The 21115-nt window shown below is 40.1% G+C and overlaps 1 protein-coding gene across 2 annotated transcripts; it reads left to right on the top strand.

Annotated features, from left to right (window-relative positions):
* Positions 1–11531: 11531 nt before the first annotated feature.
* Positions 11532–20052, top strand: tex261 (testis expressed 261). Of its 2 annotated transcripts, none has more exons than XM_062066943.1 (6): positions 11532–11759; positions 13842–13921; positions 13991–14144; positions 14226–14293; positions 14434–14472; positions 19010–20052. In XM_062066943.1, the coding sequence occupies exons 1-6, from the start codon at positions 11690–11692 to the stop codon at positions 19145–19147; spliced, it is 549 nt and encodes a 182-aa protein (XP_061922927.1). In that variant the 5' UTR covers positions 11532–11689; the 3' UTR covers positions 19148–20052. The 2 variants fall into 2 exon arrangements, with proteins under 2 accessions (XP_061922927.1, XP_061922926.1); XM_062066942.1 differs by having other exon boundaries at positions 11534–11759; positions 14370–14472.
* Positions 20053–21115: the final 1063 nt, after the last annotated feature.

Raw genomic sequence — 21115 nt, 5'->3', positions numbered from 1 at the left:
TCCTGTCGTCCATTGTTGGACAGACAGTTTTGCAGACGTGACCATCGTCGCCGCTATTCCCGCCATATTTGCTGCGTGCATCCTAATTACTTCCCACTGGAGACAAAGAGGACATTTCAGATGTTGTGACGAGACACTCATCATAATGTGACGCAAATTGTGGCACAAAGCCTTCCGTTCAGCGCTTGTGTTGCGTCCACTCTCCAGTCAAGCTAATGACTCGTCAGGCTTTGTTGATTCCAGCTGCTTTGAAAACATTGCCTCCACTTTGTGTCCACCCCCCGGGGAGAAAATTAGCATCCATCCATTTATTTATCCTTCTGCTTGTCCTCTAATGAGGTTTTAGCGTCGCTGATGTGTCCCAACCAACCAACACTCGTCGAGTGTGTTGAAGATTTGGACAAAGACAGCGTCTGAACTGCAATTAGCAATCCTGTTCAATTTATTTGTATTGGTTCACGTGCTGCTTTTGGAATGTTTCATTTTCTATAGTGCCTGTCTTCGGTAGGGTCACAGATATAAGGTGGAGTCCATCCCAGATGACTTTGGCTGGGACACCCTGGACTGGTCGTCAGCCAATCACAGGACACATAAACAAACGATCACATTCACAACCATGGACAATTTGAAGTTTGCAATTTACATAACATACATGTTTTTGGAATGTGGGAACAAGCATGGGTGATTCGAACCCACCATTGTGGTCAATCATCATCATTTTTACAAATCAAATTTGTCACAGCAGCGCTCAAACACAACGCAACTGTCTAACTAATAAACGTCTTCCTGCATCACCAGGTGTAATTTTGCCGCAACCTTTGAAAAATGCTGCAATGATATCAGGCATTTTAGGCCGCAACAATTATAAAGCAGCCCACAAAATCCTGGATTCCTTAATATTATACTGTACAATTTCCCCTTCATTTCAGGTCACGCCAAGTGAAGTCAAGCTTTATTTATATAGCACATTAAAACAACTTACGTTAACCGAAGTGCTGCACAGGGCACATAAGACAATAAAAGAAATAAAAGCCATAAACAGTGAATAACACAATAAACAATAAAATACCAGCATATTTTTGTTAAAAAAAATGTTCAGGTCATTAGATTATTATCATTGTTTACCAACAAACTGATGGAAAACTTGCTTTGGAATCAGATGTTAAAGTGACAAGTAGATATTTTAGTTCAGCTTGTGTAGAATTTGATTTGAAAAGGTTTTCAAGGACAGAAAAAGCTTGGAATAGCTTGTTGTATCAAATGATATCTAGTAAAAAATTAAATGCTTTTCATGTTTTGTCAAAATTGAAATGCATTAATCAAGAGAAATGAAATGTCTTATTGACGCACATATTTTCGAGGCTTTGGAGGGCCACATAAAATGATATGGTGGGCCAGATGTGGGCCCCGAGCCCTGAGTTTGACACCTGTGTCTTAAAGTCAAGAAGTGAGTTTTACACAACATATGGCCACTCTAGCCAGCATTCGTTGCACACTATGCACCTCACTATGCACCTCACTATGTGCCTCACGTCTTCGCAGCCATTTTCTGATTGCTCAGCACAAGAAATACGTTACACACATACAGTTGTTGACAAAATACACTGTGCATTATATACCTCAGCTAACTAAACTATGGAAATGTATAATATAATTCATATAGCAATACGGTCTCACTGAACAGCAGGCCAGCAGTTAGCCGAGTCATTGCGCAATCCATGGCGAGGCTCAACTGGCTGGTGACTCACCGCAAGTCTCTTCTCAGTATTTGAACGGCAATTATGAAAATTCAGCGATTTTTAATAAAAATAATCTAAAACTGTTGAAGTTAAATGGAAAATAACTTTATAGTATAATCACTGTATATATATAACAATTTAATTAATTTTTTTTCTTTTTACATTATTTTTCTTTCCATGAGGCCCCGCCTCACCTGCCTCCCCTGACTGCACGTCACTGGGATAAGGAAGGGAGACAAGAACACATGTCTTTCCCTTTTCTGTGAGTGCTAAATATTGAAAACTCGCTAGTGCAAGGCGGTTAAGAATGCAGGCATATGCAATGCACCAGAGCACTTTCATGACACTGAGTCTACATTTATTTTCTTAGGCAAGTACCTGTTTTTTTTAGTTCTCTTTTAATTAATCTGAATGTGAATAAGTCTGGGACGGTGATCTTTAACTTACTTTGTGCGTTATTGTCTATGTTACTGTTATTAGAATTAGGGACGTGCCAATTGATCCGCCACCGATTGGTATGGGTATTTCGCTCCACTAAACTAATTATAATCACCTCCATTACGGCAAATAAACTGCATTTCTTAGTATCTTATATATAATCTTAAAGTAGTATTATCATTGATGGACGAGGTTAAACATTAGAGATCGACTGATGTGTTTTTTTCTGGGCCGATAACGATACCGGTTATTATTAGTCAAGGAGGTCGATAACTGATATTTGGAGCAGATATTAATTTGCAGTAAAATTTTGTTAAACATAAATAGTATACGTCAGTAAACAGGTAGACAAGACTTTAAGTTGTTTTTTTAAACAATTGTTTAGGAAACATCAGACCAGTAGCAACATAATGATTTATGTGGCACTAATCTTGTGGTTAATTTAACACCAAATTTGCTCCAAAAAACATCAGTCTGACCTGCAGTTTAGTAAGGTGCACTGGTTATTACTACTAACTTTTTAAAAATTATTTCAATATTAAAGGCCTACTGAAATTTTTTTTTTTTTATTTAAACGGGGATAGCAGATCCATTCTATGTGTCATACTTGATCATTTTGCGATATTGCCATATTTTTGCTGAAAGGATTTAGTAGAGAAAATCGACGATAAAGTTCTCAACTTTTGCTCGCTGATAAAAAAAAGCCTTGCCTGTACCGGAAGTAGCGTGACGTCACAGGAGCTAGTATTCCTCACAATTCCCCATTGTTTACAATGGAGCGAGAGAGATTCGGACCGAGAAAGTGATGATTACCCCATTCATTTGAGCGAGGATGAAAGATTCGTAGATGAGGAACGTTACAGTGAAGGACTTGAGAGACAGTGATGGACGTATCTTTTTTCGCTCTGACCGTAACTTAGGTACAAGCTGGCTCATTGGATTCCACACTCTCTTTTTTTATTGTGGATCACGGATTTGTATTTTAAACCACCTCTGATACTATATCCTCTTGAAAATGAGAGTCGAGAACGCGAAATGGACATTCAGTGCCTTTTATCTCCACGACAATACATCGGCGAAATGCTTTAGCTACGAGCTAACGTGATAGCATCGTGCTTTAACTGCATATAGAAACAAAAAAATAAACCCCTGACTGGAAGGATAGATAGAAAATCAACAATACTATTAAACCGTGGACATGTAAATACACGGTTAATGCTTTCCAGGCTGGCGAAGGTTAACAATGCTGTGCTAACGACGCCATTGAAGCTAACTTAGCAACTTAGCAACGGGACCTCACAGAGCTATGCTAAAAACATTAGCTCTCCACCTACGCCAGCCAGCCCTCATCTACTCATCAACACCCGTGCTCACCTGCGTTCCAGCGATCGGCAGAAGGACGAAGGACTTCACCCGATGCGTTTGGCGGCCCGGAGACGTAGGAAGTCAAGGTGAGGTCGGCGGCTAGCGCGGCTAGCGCGGCTAGCGCGGCTAGCGCGGCTAGCGCTCCAACAAAGTCCTCCTGGTTGTGTTGCTGTAGTCCGCTGCTAATACACCGATCCCACTTACAACTGTCTTCTTTGCAGCCTTCATTGTTCATTAAACAAATTGCAAAAGATGTCCAGAATACTGTGGAATTATGAAATGAAAACAGAGCTTTTTGTATAGGATTCTATGGGGTACCATAACTTCCATTATACTGACTTCGTCACGCGCATACGTCATCATACCGCGACGTTTCAGCCGGATATTTCCCGGGAAGTTTTAAATGTCACTTTATAAGTTAACCCGGCCGTATTGGTATGTGTTGCAATGTTAAGATTTCATCATTGATATATAAACTATCAGACTGCGTGGTCGGTAGTAGTGGGTTTCAGTAGGCCTTTAAATACTGGTATTTTATGTGTATATGTTGTATCTGCTGATGCATTAATGTAATAGTTGTAAAAAAAAATTAAAATAACTATCGTCCGATACCGATAAAAGAAGGCCGATATCGATATACTGTGCATCAAAATGCCAAACACAGGCGCCAATAGTCAGTCGATCCCTACGAAACATGTCAGAGAGAAAGCCAGGCTGATCTAATTCAGAGATGATTGGAATTGGCAGCATTAAACCTTGACTGGAACATCTCTAATTAGATTGTATGTGTACACTATCCTCTGGACTACTGACAGAAATTAACCTGTGGCTAAAATCTGACATATTCACAAATATATATGGTCAATAATATGTGCTGTCACTATTTGAAATAAAGAGCGAAAAGGCAATAGGATTAATCTCCTCCTGATCAAGCCCTTTAAAAAACAGCTAGCTTGAGCTGCTAATAATGTTGGTTGCGACCCTCCATAAAACCAAGAAGTAGGAGAATGCAGTATTGACTTTGTGTTTTTAAAAGTTCATGCTTGATACATCTCACATGTACATTAGAAGGTTGTGGCACCAAGCCCAGAAGTTGGTCAACTTTGAAAATCCACGCACTACCAACTTGATACTATATGGCTCTCAACTTGGCTCTCAACATTTGGAACATAAGACCACCGCAACATTGCTAGAAAGCTTTTTTTTACCCAAGGAGTGAAGATTATTCTCAATTTAGCATTTCGAGAAAAAAACAACAGCCCCTGGGCTCTCAATGTGAAATCAGTGCGCCCAGGAATTAAGTTGTGGTAATGCTTGTAATGTCGAAAATACTGTAATTATTACGTATTTTCATGGATGTGCATGTTACTACAAACATATATACATACAGCATGTATAAAAAAGGATTAGAGGGTTTTGGGTGGTTGTAGAGGGTTTTATAGGCTAAATAGACTGTATCCCCATTACCTGGATTGTTAGATGCCTCTTTAGAACAGTTTTTCAATATTTACAACGCACAGACAAGAGAAAGACGTGGGTTCTTGTCTCACATACAGTAAGGAGTGTGGATAATGGGCAAAGTTCCAAAAAAAGTGGATTTCCCCTTTACACTGTACGCAATAATAAGACGTCTTCAACAGGGGTCCCGTAAACCCAAAGGGATCTGCAGGGAAGTCGTGACATTTTTGGTGAATTAAATTAAAAAACTTTTTTTTTTTTTAATTTCCCATGCAATTTTTCCTGCAATTTAAATGTCTTTAAATACACATGAACATTGACTATAAATAGCAGTGGCATGGGCACCCTACTCAGTGTACCTTGCAGATTTAGAATAAAAACATGAAAATAATATTATTGTATTGAGATAGCTTATGATTAACGCTGTAACTACCTGCTAGCGATTACCGTGCCAGTTGCCAGGCAGAAAGTAGCGCTGTAATTGTCACCAAACGATCCATCTCTCCATCACTTTGGGGGTCGTTGGCCTGGAAAACCTGGAAACCACCCCTGACATAGATTATACTTAGTGTGCCCTTGGTAGTAGGCACTAATAGCACTATTACACTTGGTCATGTCCACCACATAGCGTTAGGCTTTGGAAATACTGGTCCAAGCCAGTTGTTGATGTTGACTTATGTGGTCTGCAAACAAGTATATATGTGGCATTCATCAGAGGTGTGCTGCAGACAGAACGTGTTGCATGCGCCAGGAAAGCAAACGCATTCATATATATCTAATGTCCACTGTGCTTCTCTTTAAAAGCCACCTTTACCCTATCCAAGTGCAGCCATTAAAAAACAATATCCCGCTCTCGCCAGGTGTCTGCCTGTTCAGAAGCACGGAGACCGCCTCTTATTTAAACACATTAACGCTCTCACGCTCGCAGCTCACAGGTGTCGCTGAGCTAAGAGGCTCAGGTGATTGACGCGCTTCATCCTGAAAGTCTTTGCACATGCAGCAGGTTGCCTTTTGTTTTCACACCTCCACAAATACGCTGTGTGTGTGTGTGTGTGTGTGTGTGTGTGTGTGTGTGTGTGTGTGTGTGTGTGTGTGTGTGTGTGTGTGTGTGTGTGTGTGTGTGTGTGTGTGTGTGTGTGTGTGTGTGTGTGTGTGTGTGTGTGTGTGGGTGTGTGTGTGTGTGTGTGTGTGTGTGTGTGTACACATAAATAAAGCTGCCATTGAATAAAAGCATTACTCCCACCTTTGACTCAGACACATTTTAGTGTCTTCACACTGTTTCACATTAGATATTATTTAGCTCTATTGGTGACAGGCACTGCCTTTTCCACTCTCTGACATGTATTTTTGATTGTTTTCCTGCACCACATTGTGGGCTTTTGGAAGAAAGTAATGAGTAACACTTCTTCAGTCCATGCATAAGATGTGAGGTGTGTGCATGTGTGTCTGTGAGGTTTGGAGGGTGGGGGAGGTGACTCACGTCAAAGAGTGAACTGTTTCATGGAAGCTGACATCACCAGGAAGGATGAAACATCAGGCTTCAGGTGGTGGATGGCAGCTATCAAAGTACAGCAATAACTTGGTTTTTGTGCATGTAAAACTATAATTATTCTCTATAAATGTGTTTTGTGTCCATATTTTTGGGTATCTGGAAAGGATTAGTCAGGGTTTAGAACATATTAAACTAATTGAAACACCACTGTATAGTATAAACTGAATTCAATGTACAAGTGCAAATTACTTTATTGTAAGTGTAACGGAGGCCAGCCAGTGTGGCTGGGCCATGTGTATGTTGGTAAAACTGACTTCCTGACAATCTCAAGGGCAGTGCATGGCTATAGGGTTGATAGCTTGGGCTTTTAGTTCAGTAGCTAGCATGCTCGTTTCTTATGCTGGCGACCCAGGTTCAAGTCCCAGGGGGAACTGAAAAGCAGGGACTTAACCTCAAGGGTTACAGTAGCTTGCTTCAGAGATGCTGAATAGTTTCTGTCTTCAAATAAAAAGAGGAGGAATTCTTCCACTATATATTACATGTCCAAAAAATATTTTTCAAACCCCTTTATTGTGATATTTAAATAGGATAGGACAGGATAGAATAGGAAATCATAAGATAGACACTATTAATTCTTCAAAGGGGAACCTATGTGGTTCCAGTGCAGAATTTACATAGTATATAGTAATAAAGTAAAAAAAACAGGAAAAACTACAAATGAGTAATAATGATGTTAAAGAGAAAATAGGCCTGCTATTTGTGCCCTGGACCTCTGGCACAGGGCACATGATAATACTACTTTAAGATTATATACAAGATACTAAGAAATGCAGTTTATTTGCCGTAATGGAGGTGATTATAATTAGTTTAGTGGAGAAAAATGAGCTGCAGAGCTAGCCTAAAATGTTAGCATGCTAACATTAAATTGCTAACAATGAGCATGTATGCTAACGGTGGCATGCAAACAGTTAGCATGTTTCCGTTTGGTGGACGGCGTGGCGAAGTTGGGAGAGTGGCCGTGCCAGCAATCTGAGGGTTACTGGTTCAATCCCCACTTCTACCATCCTAGTCACGTCCGTTGTGTCCTTGAGCAAGACACTTCACCCTTGCTCCTGATGGGGTACTGGTTAGCGCCGTGCATGGCAGCTCCCGCCATCAGTGTGTGAATGTGTGAATGTGTGAGTGTGAATGTGGAAATAGTGTCAAAGCGCTTTGAGTTCCTTAAAAAAAAAGGTAGAAAAGCGCTATACAAGTACAACCCATTTACCATTTACATACCAAGTTATATGGTTCTAAAGTGTATAGCTGCGGAAGTTTAAGAAAAAAGTGTCAAAAAAGCCATTTTTACCATACTAGCATTCTATTGGTAAAAGTTAAAAGTTAAGTTAACAAGTGTCACATACCAAGGTATATGACGCTGTGGTAAACGGTTGCAAAGCTAACTCAAAAAGTTTACATGCTAATGTTAGCATGCCCATCAAGCTAAAATTTGCATGCTAACAGTTAGCATTTGTCACATACCAAGTAGTATGACTCCAAGGTGTATGGCTGCGAAATAAGAGTAAAAAGTGTAAAATTAGCTAAAAGAGTTAGCATGCTAATGTTAGCATGTTCACACTCTCCCATGTCATGTTAACATAAATAAAATAATTATTTAATTAACTTTTTTTTAAATACAATTACAATGAACCTATCTTATTTTAAAGGTACTCAAGAAAGCTCATTGGTCAACACTCTTTATTATTAACTTTCTACTCCTATTCCCACACACCTCAGGAATTACACTCACACGCTCAATCGCACAGGTAACCCCTGAGGTTTCATGATTGACTATTTAACAATTTATTTTTGATTATTATTATGTTTAGCATTTACTTAATTTTTCAACTATATGTTAATCAAGCAACTAGCACATACAGTAACATTATTCTGTGTGCAGGAGATGAAAGCCCAAATACACACATCATCATGTGCATATTTGAGGCCGCACTATTGCACAGTCCCTGTGGCATCCTGTTATACTCATGCAGGCCTAGCGGTGTGGTAAAGGCAGTGTATTTTTTGTCGTTTTCAGTCATGGGGAGGTTGTAGAAGCCGGACATTAGGTGCATGGTACTGAAGTCGGTATTCCCTCCCAAGGAAGCCAAGCAATCTGACTGGTGTGGAAGGGGATGGCCGTCTTTGAGTGTTCTCGCATTCAACCAGCGGAAATCAGTGCAGATACTCAAGTTTCCATCCTTTTTCCATACCATCACCAGCGGTGAGGCAGTCACTAACAGACTTCCGAATTATCCCTTGCTCCTCCATTTCCGTCAAGACTTGACGTAGCTTCTGGTAATAAGCGGGGGGTACTCTCCGGTAAGGAAGGCGGAATGGCCGGTCATCGGTAAGTCGAATGCGGTGAATAAAGCCCTCCGCTTCACCACAGTCCATTTTGTGCTTGGAGAAGACATCGTTGTAACACACGAGCAGCCGGACTAACTTTTCCTTTCCTGTGTAGCTAGTCTGACAGGGCTCTATGTCAAGGTTCCCAAGGCCAACATCTCGCAGTCTCTGTTTGAGATCTGGAGGACTAATTGGTGTGTGGTGTCCGGCTGGTACAGTTGTGTCAATTTGACAGGAGCTTTGGAGGAGTTCAAAATCTTCCACAGCTAAGCAAGGGGACACATCTGCCAGCTTACAGTTCCTCTTCAGTGTAACATTCATTAGGACCCACTATCACTCCACAGAGGTGTCACAACACGGCCAATCATGACGTTACGTGGCATGGACCTGGAAGAGGTCGGCTCAACCAGCATTGCTTCCTGGTGACATGAGCTTATCGTTAGGCAACTTACCCCAGACAAGGTGTTCTTGCATCACTAAAAGAGTTACTGACTGCTTGAGCTTGACTGTGCCAATCTTGTCTGGTAGCTCCTTACCCCTCCAAGGAGATGTATTCGCCATGAGGTTGAAAAACTGTTCACACTCTGGGGATGATAAAGGACTGCAAACAGAGATAAGCCGCCAGTAATCATCGCTGTTCTTCAACTTGTGCATGAGAAACTTGATCACATCGGTGCCAATGATGAGATCATGTCACTGGCCTGGCACCACCAGAACTGGAACGATACAGCTCAACCCTCACACCTTCAGTTCAACCTCATACATACACTTCGGTTTACTGAGTTTTCCTCCACACCCAATTAAAACCACTGTCTGTGTCATCAGTCTTGGTCCTAGCAAGACTTTTTCACTCAGCATCTTCCCTTCTGCTTCTTCACTGAAAGTACAGGCCATAGAACCTGAATAAAGCAGTCCTTAAATCTGGAACATATTATTCACATTTATTGGAGTATAGAATAGCTTATCATATTGCTCAACTCTATGTGTGTTCTGTGCTACTATCGTCACACCAGCCAGTGCTGCACTGCACACTTTCAAATAACACTGCTCAAATTCACTGTCACTTTTGAGGGTTTGATTGTCCTCACTCACCCACACGTCCCTCTTCCAATCCGGGTCACAGCACAAATGTAGCCTGATCGATTCTGCGTTGTGTATTGCATATGTTACTCGAAGACAAGGGGACTCCGTGGTTGTCTTTAACCGAAACAGGTGGCGTATTTATTTCTGTATGAAATAAACAGGAAGTAATGCGGCAGCATTAAGACTCACGGCTCGGCAGCACACCAGTCTCCTCACGTCATGTCTTAACAGCAAGTGTGCTTAATGACCATAAATGCAATACAAAACATTCAAAAATGTCACAAAAGCTACATCACAATTACAAATACACAGAAAATTAATACACCACTGTCAATATTTTATATTATAGGAAAATAAACAATAAATTAAAACACAGTACAGAAAAATAGACCAACAGAAACATACCTGTATAAAATAAACAGGAAGTAATGCGGCAGCATTAAGACACATGGATCTGCAGCACACCAGTCTAAAATGGAGAGAAAACTTAAATGAAGTGCCACAGCCACCGTGCTGCTGAACAGTAGACGAGTAAAACGTTTGCTAAAACACTCAAACCCTAAGCAAAACAAGTGCCCATGAACGTATCAGCAACATTAGCAGCACAAGATTATATTATAACCTCGTTTCACAGTTTACACTTGTTACATTGTCTTAAAAAACACGAGAGCAGAGAAAAACACTGACCTCCTCACCGCACGTCTTTAACAGCAAGTGCGGACGCAGATAGACGACGTCACTACCGCAGGTCCATGAAAAATACGGTATATCAATCAATCAATCAATGTTTATTTATATAGCCCTAAATCACAAGTGTCTCAAAGGGCTGTACAAGCCACAACGACATCCTCGGTACAGAGCCCACATACGGGCAAGGAAAACTCACCCCAGTGGGACGTCAATCTGAATGACTATGAGAAACCTTGGAGAGGACCGCATATGTGGGTAACCCCCATATATTTGTACCATGAATTGATTTACGTGGATCCCGACTTAAACAAGTTGAAAAACTTATTGGGGTGTTACCATTTAGTGGTCAATTGTACGGAATATGTACTGTACTGTGCAATCTAATAATAAAAGTTTCAATCAATCAAGGAAGATAGGACTTCAAAATAAAATGACAAATGCTCCCAAAACGAACTATTTCTGCTGAAAATTTTACAAAATAAAAGTGACAATAAATAATATTAATAGAGCAATAAAATAAAACATGGGGGAATTTTGGTGGTATGCATAAAATATCTTATATACCTGCTGCACTTGCATTGCAGCAGGCACACAACTATTATCACCCATGCACATACATTGCACACTACATTTCTATGTACAAGTTATAAAACAAAATCACACTAACTGGCATAAGGAGATTGTGGTGAAAATGCTTTGTAAAACATCCAGCATATATGACACAAAGTATAATCATTAGACAAATTCTCAATGGTTAGTAATAATCCATCCATCCATCCATTTTCTACCGCTTGTCCCTTTTATTAATTCCCATCCCAAAGCAGTTAGCTCTCGTCCTCCAACAACAGGGGGCGCTCCAGGCAAAAGTAAGCCACGCCCACGCGGCCCTTCTTCATCTTTCCTTAGCCTGCTCTCGAGACCTTTGACCAGCACAGCACCGCTGCATGTTAGCAGCTAGCTTGCTAACTTATTTTGTGCCTGTTTTCTGTCCTCTCTCGTCTCCTACGTCTTCCTTGTGTGTCCCTTCTTGTGCGGAGAGATGTGGTTTATTTATTTACTAAGCTGGCTGTCGTTGTTGATCCAGGTGTGCTTCGTCACTCTTGCTATAGGTACGTGTTACGTCAATACCGCTAATGTAAGAAAGCGAACGTCGGCTGCTGGAGTTAGCAGATGAAATTGTACCACGTATTACTGATCTTTTCTTACCGAAGAGTCTGAAAAATATCATTTCTATTTGTATAAATAGATGTTTGTTATAAAACTGTGAATATATTCTGCCGGTTTATTAACGTGGTAAGTCTGTGTTTGGAAGAACTCAACGTTATTTGTCTTATGATGGTAATATTAATCATGCAGTGTGTTAGTTATGCACTAGTTAGTCAATATTTGACAGGTGCATAGTGGCAAAGTCCCACTCAGGCAATAATTGGAGTCTGTCTTCAATACTATTCGAGAAACTTTAAAGTCAATTAAAGATGTGCGCTAAGGACTTTTAACGTCATAGTAAACATGGAGGACGAACGTTGAAAACAAGATTGTTTTAAAACGTCAACAGGCGTCAACAGTTTATTTTTTTTCTGTTTATAACGACATATTGACACAAATTATTCTGTGTGACCATTTTTCCTGGCTAGTGAGAACTGTATATTATTTATATGGCCCACAATGGAAACGAGCCTTTTGGATTTTTGTGCCATCCATTTGCCTTTTTAAAGCATTACATGGATTCAATTATTTGAGATGTCAATAAACTCCTCAATCAATCAATAATTTAAAGATTATCTTTCAGTATTTTTAGACAGTACGGTATTTTTCGGATTATAAATCGCTCCAGAGTATAAATCGCACCGGCCGAAAATGCATAACAAAGAAGGAAAAAAACATAAGTCGCACTAGAGCAGTGGTTCTTAACCTGGGTTCAATCGAACCCCAGGGGTTCGGTGAGTCGGCCTCAGGGCTTCGGCGGAGCCTCAGCCGCGGAGGTCAAGACACACCCGACTCATCGTTTCAATAAAAACTTCTCCCTATCGCCGTATTATGGATACCCCCAAACAATGTTCCCTCTCATTTTCCATCTGATTTGCAGGTGTGTAATTTGTTGTGAGTTCTTGCACTGTGTTGGTTTTGTTCTTTGAACAAGGTGATGACGGCGTGGCGAAGTTGGGAGAGTGGCCCTGCCAGCAATCTGAGGTTTACTGGTTCAATCCCCACCTTCTACCAACCTAGTCATGTCCGTTGTGTCCTTGAGCAAGACACTTAACCCTTGCTCCTGATGGGCCTGGTTAGCGCCGTGCATGGCAGCTCCCGCTATCAGTGTGTGAATGTGTGTGTGTGTGAATGGGTGAATGTGGAAAATAGAGTTCCTTGAAAAAGGTAGAAAAGCGCTATACAAGTACGACCCATTTACCATGTTCATGCACGGTCCATTTTGTGCACTAGTAAAAAAAACATAACTTTGTCTTAAATTTGAAAAACAAACTACATTTTAATTTTTACTAAAGAAGGTTTCGGTGAATGCGCATATGAAACTGGTGGGGTTCGGTACCTCCAACAAGGTTAAGAACCACTGCACTAGAGTATAAGTCACATTTTTGGGGGAAATGTATTTGATAAAATCCAACACCAAGAATAGACATTTGAAAGGCAATTTAAAATAAATAAAGAATAGTGAACAACAGGCTGAATAAGTGTACGTTATATGACTCATAAATAACCAACTGAGAAATTGCCTGGTATGTTAGCGTAACATATTATGGTAAGAGTCATTCAAATAACTATAACATATAGAACATGCTATACGTTTACCAAACAATCTGTCACTCCTAATCGCTAAATCCGATGAAATCTTCTTCCTCGTTGTCGCTTCTAAACAACTCTGACAACTCCAAAGGTAGACAATGCGCCGCTTCCTCTTCTATCGGATATGTCGCTTACTTGTGCCATGACCCGCCCCCGCCAAATTTGTATTGGTTGACGTCTGCGTGTGACGATTGCTGATATACGCCTAGTCTCTTACGTGAATGAGATGAATTATATTTTTTGATATTTTACGGTAATGTGTTAATAATTTCACACATAAGTCGCTCCAGAGTATAAGTAGCACCCCCGGCCAAACTATGAAAAAAAACTGCGATTTATAATCCGAAAAATACGGTATTTCCTCAGGATTCATCCTCTCTGTGTGTTCATAGCTGCTGGTCTGTACTACTTGGCAGAACTAATAGAAGAGTACACTGTGGCCACCAGTCGAATAATAAACTACACGATCCTGGTAAGTTGGTTAGTGAAATATGCTGTTGACTTTGTGTGCGGAGTCTGTCATTTCTGTTTGTCCCAACAGTTCTCGACAGGGGTTCTCGCAGGCCTCTACATTTTTGAAGGCTTCCCAATGCTGATGGTTGGAGTGGGACTCTTCACCAACCTGGTGTACTTTGGCCTACTGCAGAGGTTCCCCTACATCCTACTGAGCTCGCCCAACTTCATCCTCTCCTGCGGTACGTGGGACCGAGGCACTTAACCTTCTTGCGATGGGGTGAAGATGTGTACATTTTAACATGTTCTCCTCCACTGTGCAGTGTTGGTGGTGGTCAACCACTACATGGCCTTTCAGTACTTTGCACAAGAATATTACCCTTTCTCAGAGGTAAACTTTGATTAACATGGTAGATTTGTTAGCTGTGTACATTCCCTCTCAAAGAATGCTCTCATTTGTTTCTCAGGTTCTGGCATATTTTACAATTTGCCTCTGGGTGATTCCTTTTGCCTTCTTTGTGTCGCTTTCAGCAGGTGAAAATGTTCTTCCATCCACCGTGCAGCAAGGAGGTAAGCTTCTTGTTGACTTTTTGTATTTTTTGACACCAACAATGTGTTGAATCCTGTCCTTTTTGTTCACACTAGTAATTTTTGGTGAAGTTAAAACTAAAGTCTAGTCTGTTTTTACTCTGCTAGTACAGTTTGTTTGGTTGTACAATTTACACAACACACACGCTGTTTAATCAATGCAAAATGTAATGCAAATGCTTTACTTTGCATTATTTGGTCTGCTGGCAAAAGTACAAGCGTGGATGCTTACCAAGCCGCACACAAGTCACCAAGTTTTGTTTTTTTTCCAAATATTTTGTTCGGACTGGAGTAGCAGATGACAAGTGTGAAGCTTTTAAATTGTGCACAAAAACTTCACATCCTAGGAGTTACAGGACGCGGGCTTTATTATTTCAATGTCCTTTCTTTTCCCGTCAATGTCGTCATGATGTGAAGGTGGATTTTTTTGGAGGTGCGTGTCAAGCTTAGAAATGCGCTGATCGGTCGGCCACCAATCAGTATCAGCCAATTTTTTGTGAAAAAGTACCTGATGAGTTCGCCATTGCCGATTACCGCCCTTCAATGTCAAATACAAGAGCAGAGCTCTTCTTATTTTGAGTGCTTTGGCTGACTGACATAGGCAACAATCAGCACTGTCTATGTACCCCCCCCCAGTTCGTAATCATCACCTCCATTGCGGAAAATACCGGAATAACCTGTATATTACTCAAAAGTGCAGATTTCTCTTTCTATAGTTTTAGACTCACAGTAAATTAATAAATGCACTGCACATCATATTGGCGGCTCCAGTTTCGATGGTTAAGGTTTAAAAAAATAATAATAATAATTTGGTAATGTCCGACGGTACAGGTTGAAAAGCGCACACCATAATTCGCCGATGACTGTAGTACCAGGATACAATAGCTAACACTTAACATCAAGCTAGCGCTCATGAATGTAAACAAATGGGTGGATCTATACAAATATCGACTGTAACAAGGTCAAGTACAAGAGCACAAGTCGCTACTACAATAATTACATCAATATTTTTTATCATAAGAAAATGTATTGTCTTTTATTGTTTATGAATTGAGAAATTACATCCCTGGACACAGGAGATCTTTAACTTGGTATTGGATCGATAACCAAATTTGTTGTATCACCCAAAACTTACGTAAAGTATCCAAATAACAGAAGAATACGTGCTTACTACATTAAAGGCCTACTGAAATGAAATGTTTTTATTTAAACGGGGATAGCAGATCTATTCTATGTGTCATACTTGATCATTTCGCGATATTGCCATATTTTTGCTGAAAGGATTTAGTATAGAACAACGACGATAAAGATCGCAACTTTTGGTATCTGATTAAAAAAGGCTTGCCCCTACCGGAAGTAGCGTGACGTAGTCAATTGAACATATACGCAAAGTTCCCTATTGTTTACAATGATGGCCGCATGAAGTGAGAGAGATTCGGACCGAGAAAGCGACAATTTCCCCATTAATTTGAGCGAGGATGAAAGATTTGTGGATGAGTAAAGTGCAAGTGAAGGACTAGTGGGGAGTGGATGCGATTCAGATAGGGAAGATGCTGTGAGAGCCGGGGGTGACCTGATATTCAGCTGCGAATGACTACAACAGTAAATAAACACAAGACATATATATACTCTATTAGCCACAACACAACCAGGCTTATATTTAATATGCCACAAATTAATCCTGCATAAAAACACCTAAGTGTTTGTTATGTTAGCTCCTAGCTCCTATGCTAGCTCCTAGCTCCATATAAGCCGCCAATCCAATTCAAACACCTGCACAACACACACAATCACTCAGCCCAAAAGACCGTTCACCTAACCCAAGGTTCATAAAGCTTATATATTTAAACAAAGTAACGTACGTGCACGTACTGGCAAGCGATCAAATGTTTGGAAGCGCAGCTGCTACTCACGGTACCTGATATTCAGCTGGGAATGACTAAAACAGTAAATAAACACAAGACATGTATATACTCTATTAGCCACAACACAACCAGGCTTATATTTAATATGCCACAAATTAATCCTGCATAAAAACACCTAGGTGTTTATGCTAGCTCTTAGCTCCTCTGCTAGCTCCTAGCTCCATAGAACACGCCAATACAATTCAAACACCTGATCAACACACACAATCACTCAGCCCAAAAGACCGTTCACCTAACCCAAGGTTCATAAAGCTTATATATTTAAACAAAGTTACGTACGTGACGCGCACGTACGTGCAAGCGATCAAATGTTTGGAAGCCAAAGCTGCATACTCACGGTAGCACGTCTGCGTCTTTGTCATCCAAATCAAAGTAATCCTGGTAAGAGTCTGTGTTGTCCCAGTTCTCTACAGGCGTCTGTGTATTGAAGTCAAAAGTCCTCCTGGTTAGAGTCTCTGTTATCCGAGTTCTTCGATCTTGACTGCATCTTTCGGGAATGTAAACAATGAAACACCGGCTGTGTTGTGTTGCTGCTGACTTCCTTCGCAAAATACGTCCGCTTTGCACCGAGAACTTTCTTCTTTGCTTGCTCAGCTTCTTTCTCCATAATGCAATGAACATAATTGCAACAGATTCACCAACACAGATGTCCAGAATACATCCAGAATGAGATGAAAACAGCTATTTCGTATTGGCTTCAATGTGGAAGGCATACCTTTGTTCCCCGGGCTACGTCACGTGCATACGCCATCCTCAGAGGCGTTTTGAACCGGAAGTTCCCCGGGACATTTAAAATTGCACTTTATAAGTTAACCCGGCCGTATTGGCATGTGTTTCAATGTTAAGAGTTCATCATTGATATATAAACTATCAGACTGCGTGGTCGGTAGTAGTGGGTTTCAGTAGGCCTTTAAGTAACCCATTTGCTTGCTTACTACTAAAAGATAAGTTGTCTAGAATGTTCACTGTTATTTAATGCTAAAATAGTTTTTTGATTGCAATAATAAACGTATGTTCAATGTATCATAAGATTTTCTGTTAATAAATCCAATAATTACATGTTTTTTGGTCCCTTTTTATTTTTGAAAAGTACTTTTTGGTGCCAGTGTTTTGAGAAAATGTGCTACCTGTAAAAATTTGCTACAGAGCATACGCATCAATGCTAAAGGTTTTCTCGACCAAAATAACCGTGGCAATTAAGGTTAAAAAAACTTTAGTATATTGTAGTTATTTTTAGCTTTTTTTTTTTTTACATACCACGAAACAAACCAAAACATAAACGGTTTAAACATTGATTAACTAAAAATGCATGGCTGGTTGTTTTTTCTATACCGGGAGTCGGCAATCTTCAGCATACAAAGAGCCATTTGAGCCTATTTCCCACCAAATAAAACCCACCTAGAGCCACAAACTGTTTAATCCCTAATACGACGATGACACCACTTATGGTTTCATTACACTTATCCTATAGCATTTATGAAATCAAACACGAGACAGAAAATGACTCACCAAGTATTTTTGCTCTAATCAGCTTTCCACAGCAGTTCAGAAACTGCTTTTTTGTTTTGTTATTTTTTTGGAAATGTCTTCCAACATTTTATTTATTTTTTTCCTATTTTCTGCCCACATATTAAGCACACCGGTGAACCAACCTAATCTGTTACAATACAAGTGAGATGCATGATTTATAATCTATATTCTAGAATTAACTTTTACCAACTCTGAGGCAATGCAACAGCTCACCAGCTAAGTATGTCAATAGCTGCAAAAGTTAGTTGGCTAACTGATCAGTGCTGCTAAAAGTACTGCAGTTCTGCGTATGATAACAATATCGCTAATACTTGGTTAATATTCAAGTGACAAGATGTAAACTGAGTATTTTTGGCGTTTTTTTAATGTTTTTAGAGCGCTTTAAGTCCTCCCATTAGCTGAATTGTTTACCTGCTGCTACTTGCCGTATTTTACGACTTAAAATGCATTTTTTTTAAAAGAGAAAAAAATGTGTTCTTGTCTTACAAAGAGATTGTGAATGATAGGCAAATTTGCCCAAAAATGAAATTTGCCTTTAATTTACCAGAAGTTTTGAAGCAACGACTATTTCTGTGCCAAATTTTTATGAACTGAATTTTAAAACACAGTATTTTACCAAACTGAATATTTAAACACACACACTTTGCTCACACATTATTATATAATGAAATTGTCAGCATAATTTGATGTAAAAAAATGAATTAAAAAATCTGTTGACAAAACTCCAATGCAAAAAATTCAGTAACTAAAATTATGTTTTAGAAAAAAGCTTTGGTAATAAAGACACACATTAACCTCCATACGTATTCCCCTCAATTTGATACTGTACAAAGTAATTGACAAGCTATCTTTCTGCATATATATTTTTCTTTATTCTGCTTTTCTGTTAGAATATCCTTGCCATAAAAATTGACTGTTTATACCGCTTTAAGCGGATAAACTTATTGGTTTTCATCAAATAGTTATTTTTCACTCTGTATTTTTTTTTTTTTTTCATTCCAAAGGTTTGTTGTGTTAAGAATATCAGTGTGTCCAATTAATTAAATCTTAACTGTGTGTTTTAGATGACGTGGTGTCTAATTACTTCACCAAGGGGAAGCGGGGGAAGCGCTCTGGGATCCTTCTGGTGTTCTCCTTCCTCAAAGAGGCTGTTCTGCCCAGTAGGCAGAAAATGTACTGACCAACTGGACTCAGGAGGTTGAATGGGCAGGACCGTGGAGGTCATGTCTGTGCATTTGGGATTCCATTAAAACTGTGGTCAAAGAGGATGAGGAGCAAAAGACGAGAGACCAATGAACAGTGCAGCGCATCCTGCTGGGCGATCCAAGGAGCGTTGTGTCCTGACGTCTGCTGCACACCTGCACTTGATGCTGCATTGGACTTTTTCCTTTAAAATTGGAAAACAAAACTTGTTTTTTACATGACATACCAGAAAGCTGGCCACCATAGCCTGGTTGATCGGTTGGTTGAAAGAGAAATATTTACCAGCTGAACCAACAGAACACAGCTCGGCAATATTTACAAAAATGTACAAATTTATTTAAATGCTAAATGCTAATGTTCTGGAAAACTGCCACCTGTTTACCAATACCCACCTGCAAAGTGACTGTTGTTTTTCAAACACAAATAGAACATTGAAAAGTCAACTGACTTTAGTACGAAAAGCTGCTGAGTTATTTGTGGAAATAGCACAAACGACACCATGTTGACTTAACTCAGTGCTTCTCAAATATTTTCGTTTGCGCCCCCCAAGGAAGAAGAAAATATTTAGCGCCCCCCACTCTCCTAAGTGAATATAAATGTATAAATTGTCTATAAAATTGTTAAAACCATAACTTTGCATAACATTGTAAGCTTATTGAAAACGAAGAAAACAACACCAGTTTTCCCTCGTCTCCCACCATGGTTACATTAAAGCCAAGTGCTACATACCTCGGTCATGTTCTGGTATAAGCATGATCGCCGATGTCACTTGTGCCCCCACAGGGGGGCCTGCCCCACTATTTGAGAAGGACTGACTTAACTCTAGGAATCAATTTCTTCAGCAAACTACTTCTGTGAAAAGTCTTTATTGTCACATCTTTCTCGTATTAAACATCCAAAATGACATGTTCGTTAAAAGCCTCATTTGCATATTAGCACCATTTACTTGATAGTGATTGATTTGATGGGAGACCACACAAGAACGAAACTCGTATCTATCACTGATCAGATGACTTTTTACTCTTCTCACCACTACCAGACTGGGTCAAGGACAGACCGAGTCTAGGCGTCCAGTTCACAATGCGGTTACTTGGATATCGTGTGTGTGACCCTCACTAGTACGTCAACATCGACGCATGTCTTGAGAAGGCAATGGAGCAGAGCCAAGGTCAGTGTTAGTGCATACAGTATGTGTATGATGACGTGACGAGGGCATACAGTATGTGTATGATGACGCTCTTTTACTGCAAGACCATGTAAGAGTGTCATTAGACCCCTTTTACTGAGGCACGTTCCCATGGGCCTAATGGAACGATATTTTGGCCGTGGACTTTTTAGTCCACACTGGCCCAACGTTTTCCCCAAAAGCTCTGATCTTTTTGTACTATTTGACTCCTCATCTTAATTAATTTTATCGCATGTTTTGGAATGATACAAAGACTTGGGAAATGAATTGCTCAATATTTACCCATAAAATAACTTAATTGCAAATAAAGCTAGTGACTAATATACAGTGAGTGTCATGTGCCCGAGTAGAGCTTCATGCTCAAGGCAGGGGTGTCCTCTTCACAGTTGTGGCTGCCCTCAGAGGGCCACTTGTAATAAATGATTATAAATCTATAAGGATTCACCTCATGATATTAATATACAATTGCATTTGATCATTATATATTTTTTAACGTACTCTCTAGACCATGGGTGTCAAACTCTGGCCCGGGGGCCAAAATTGGCCCGCCGTGTAATTTCATTTGGCCCTTGAGGCAATATCAAATTAACACTAGAGCTGGCCCGCCGATTATATACAGCGGCGGTGCCGCGGTAACACCGCATTCACGCTAATTCTCATACTTGCCAGCCCTCCCAAATTTCAGTGCCCCTCCCGAAAATCTGCCCCGTGCTGTCGTCACGTCCGCTTTTCATCCAGTCCAACAACGTGCTGTCCCAGTCACATAAAATGTGCGGCTTCT

The sequence above is a fragment of the Entelurus aequoreus genome, linkage group LG12, assembly GCF_033978785.1.
Source record: "Entelurus aequoreus isolate RoL-2023_Sb linkage group LG12, RoL_Eaeq_v1.1, whole genome shotgun sequence".
Classification (NCBI taxonomy): domain Eukaryota; kingdom Metazoa; phylum Chordata; class Actinopteri; order Syngnathiformes; family Syngnathidae; genus Entelurus; species Entelurus aequoreus.
Note: the sequence above shows the minus strand (reverse complement) of the source record. Positions and strands in the feature narration are given on the sequence as shown.

Bases quoted from the DNA above. Each gene is read 5' to 3' on its own strand.
- tex261 (XM_062066942.1), top strand. From the start codon at position 11,690: ATGTGGTTTATTTATTTACTAAGCTGGCTGTCGTTGTTGATCCAGGTG. The intron at 14,145-14,225 runs GTACGTGGGACC...TCCACTGTGCAG, and splicing joins CAACTTCATCCTCTCCTGCG to TGTTGGTGGTGGTCAACCAC. The intron at 14,294-14,369 runs GTAAACTTTGAT...TTTGTTTCTCAG, and splicing joins AATATTACCCTTTCTCAGAG to GTTCTGGCATATTTTACAAT.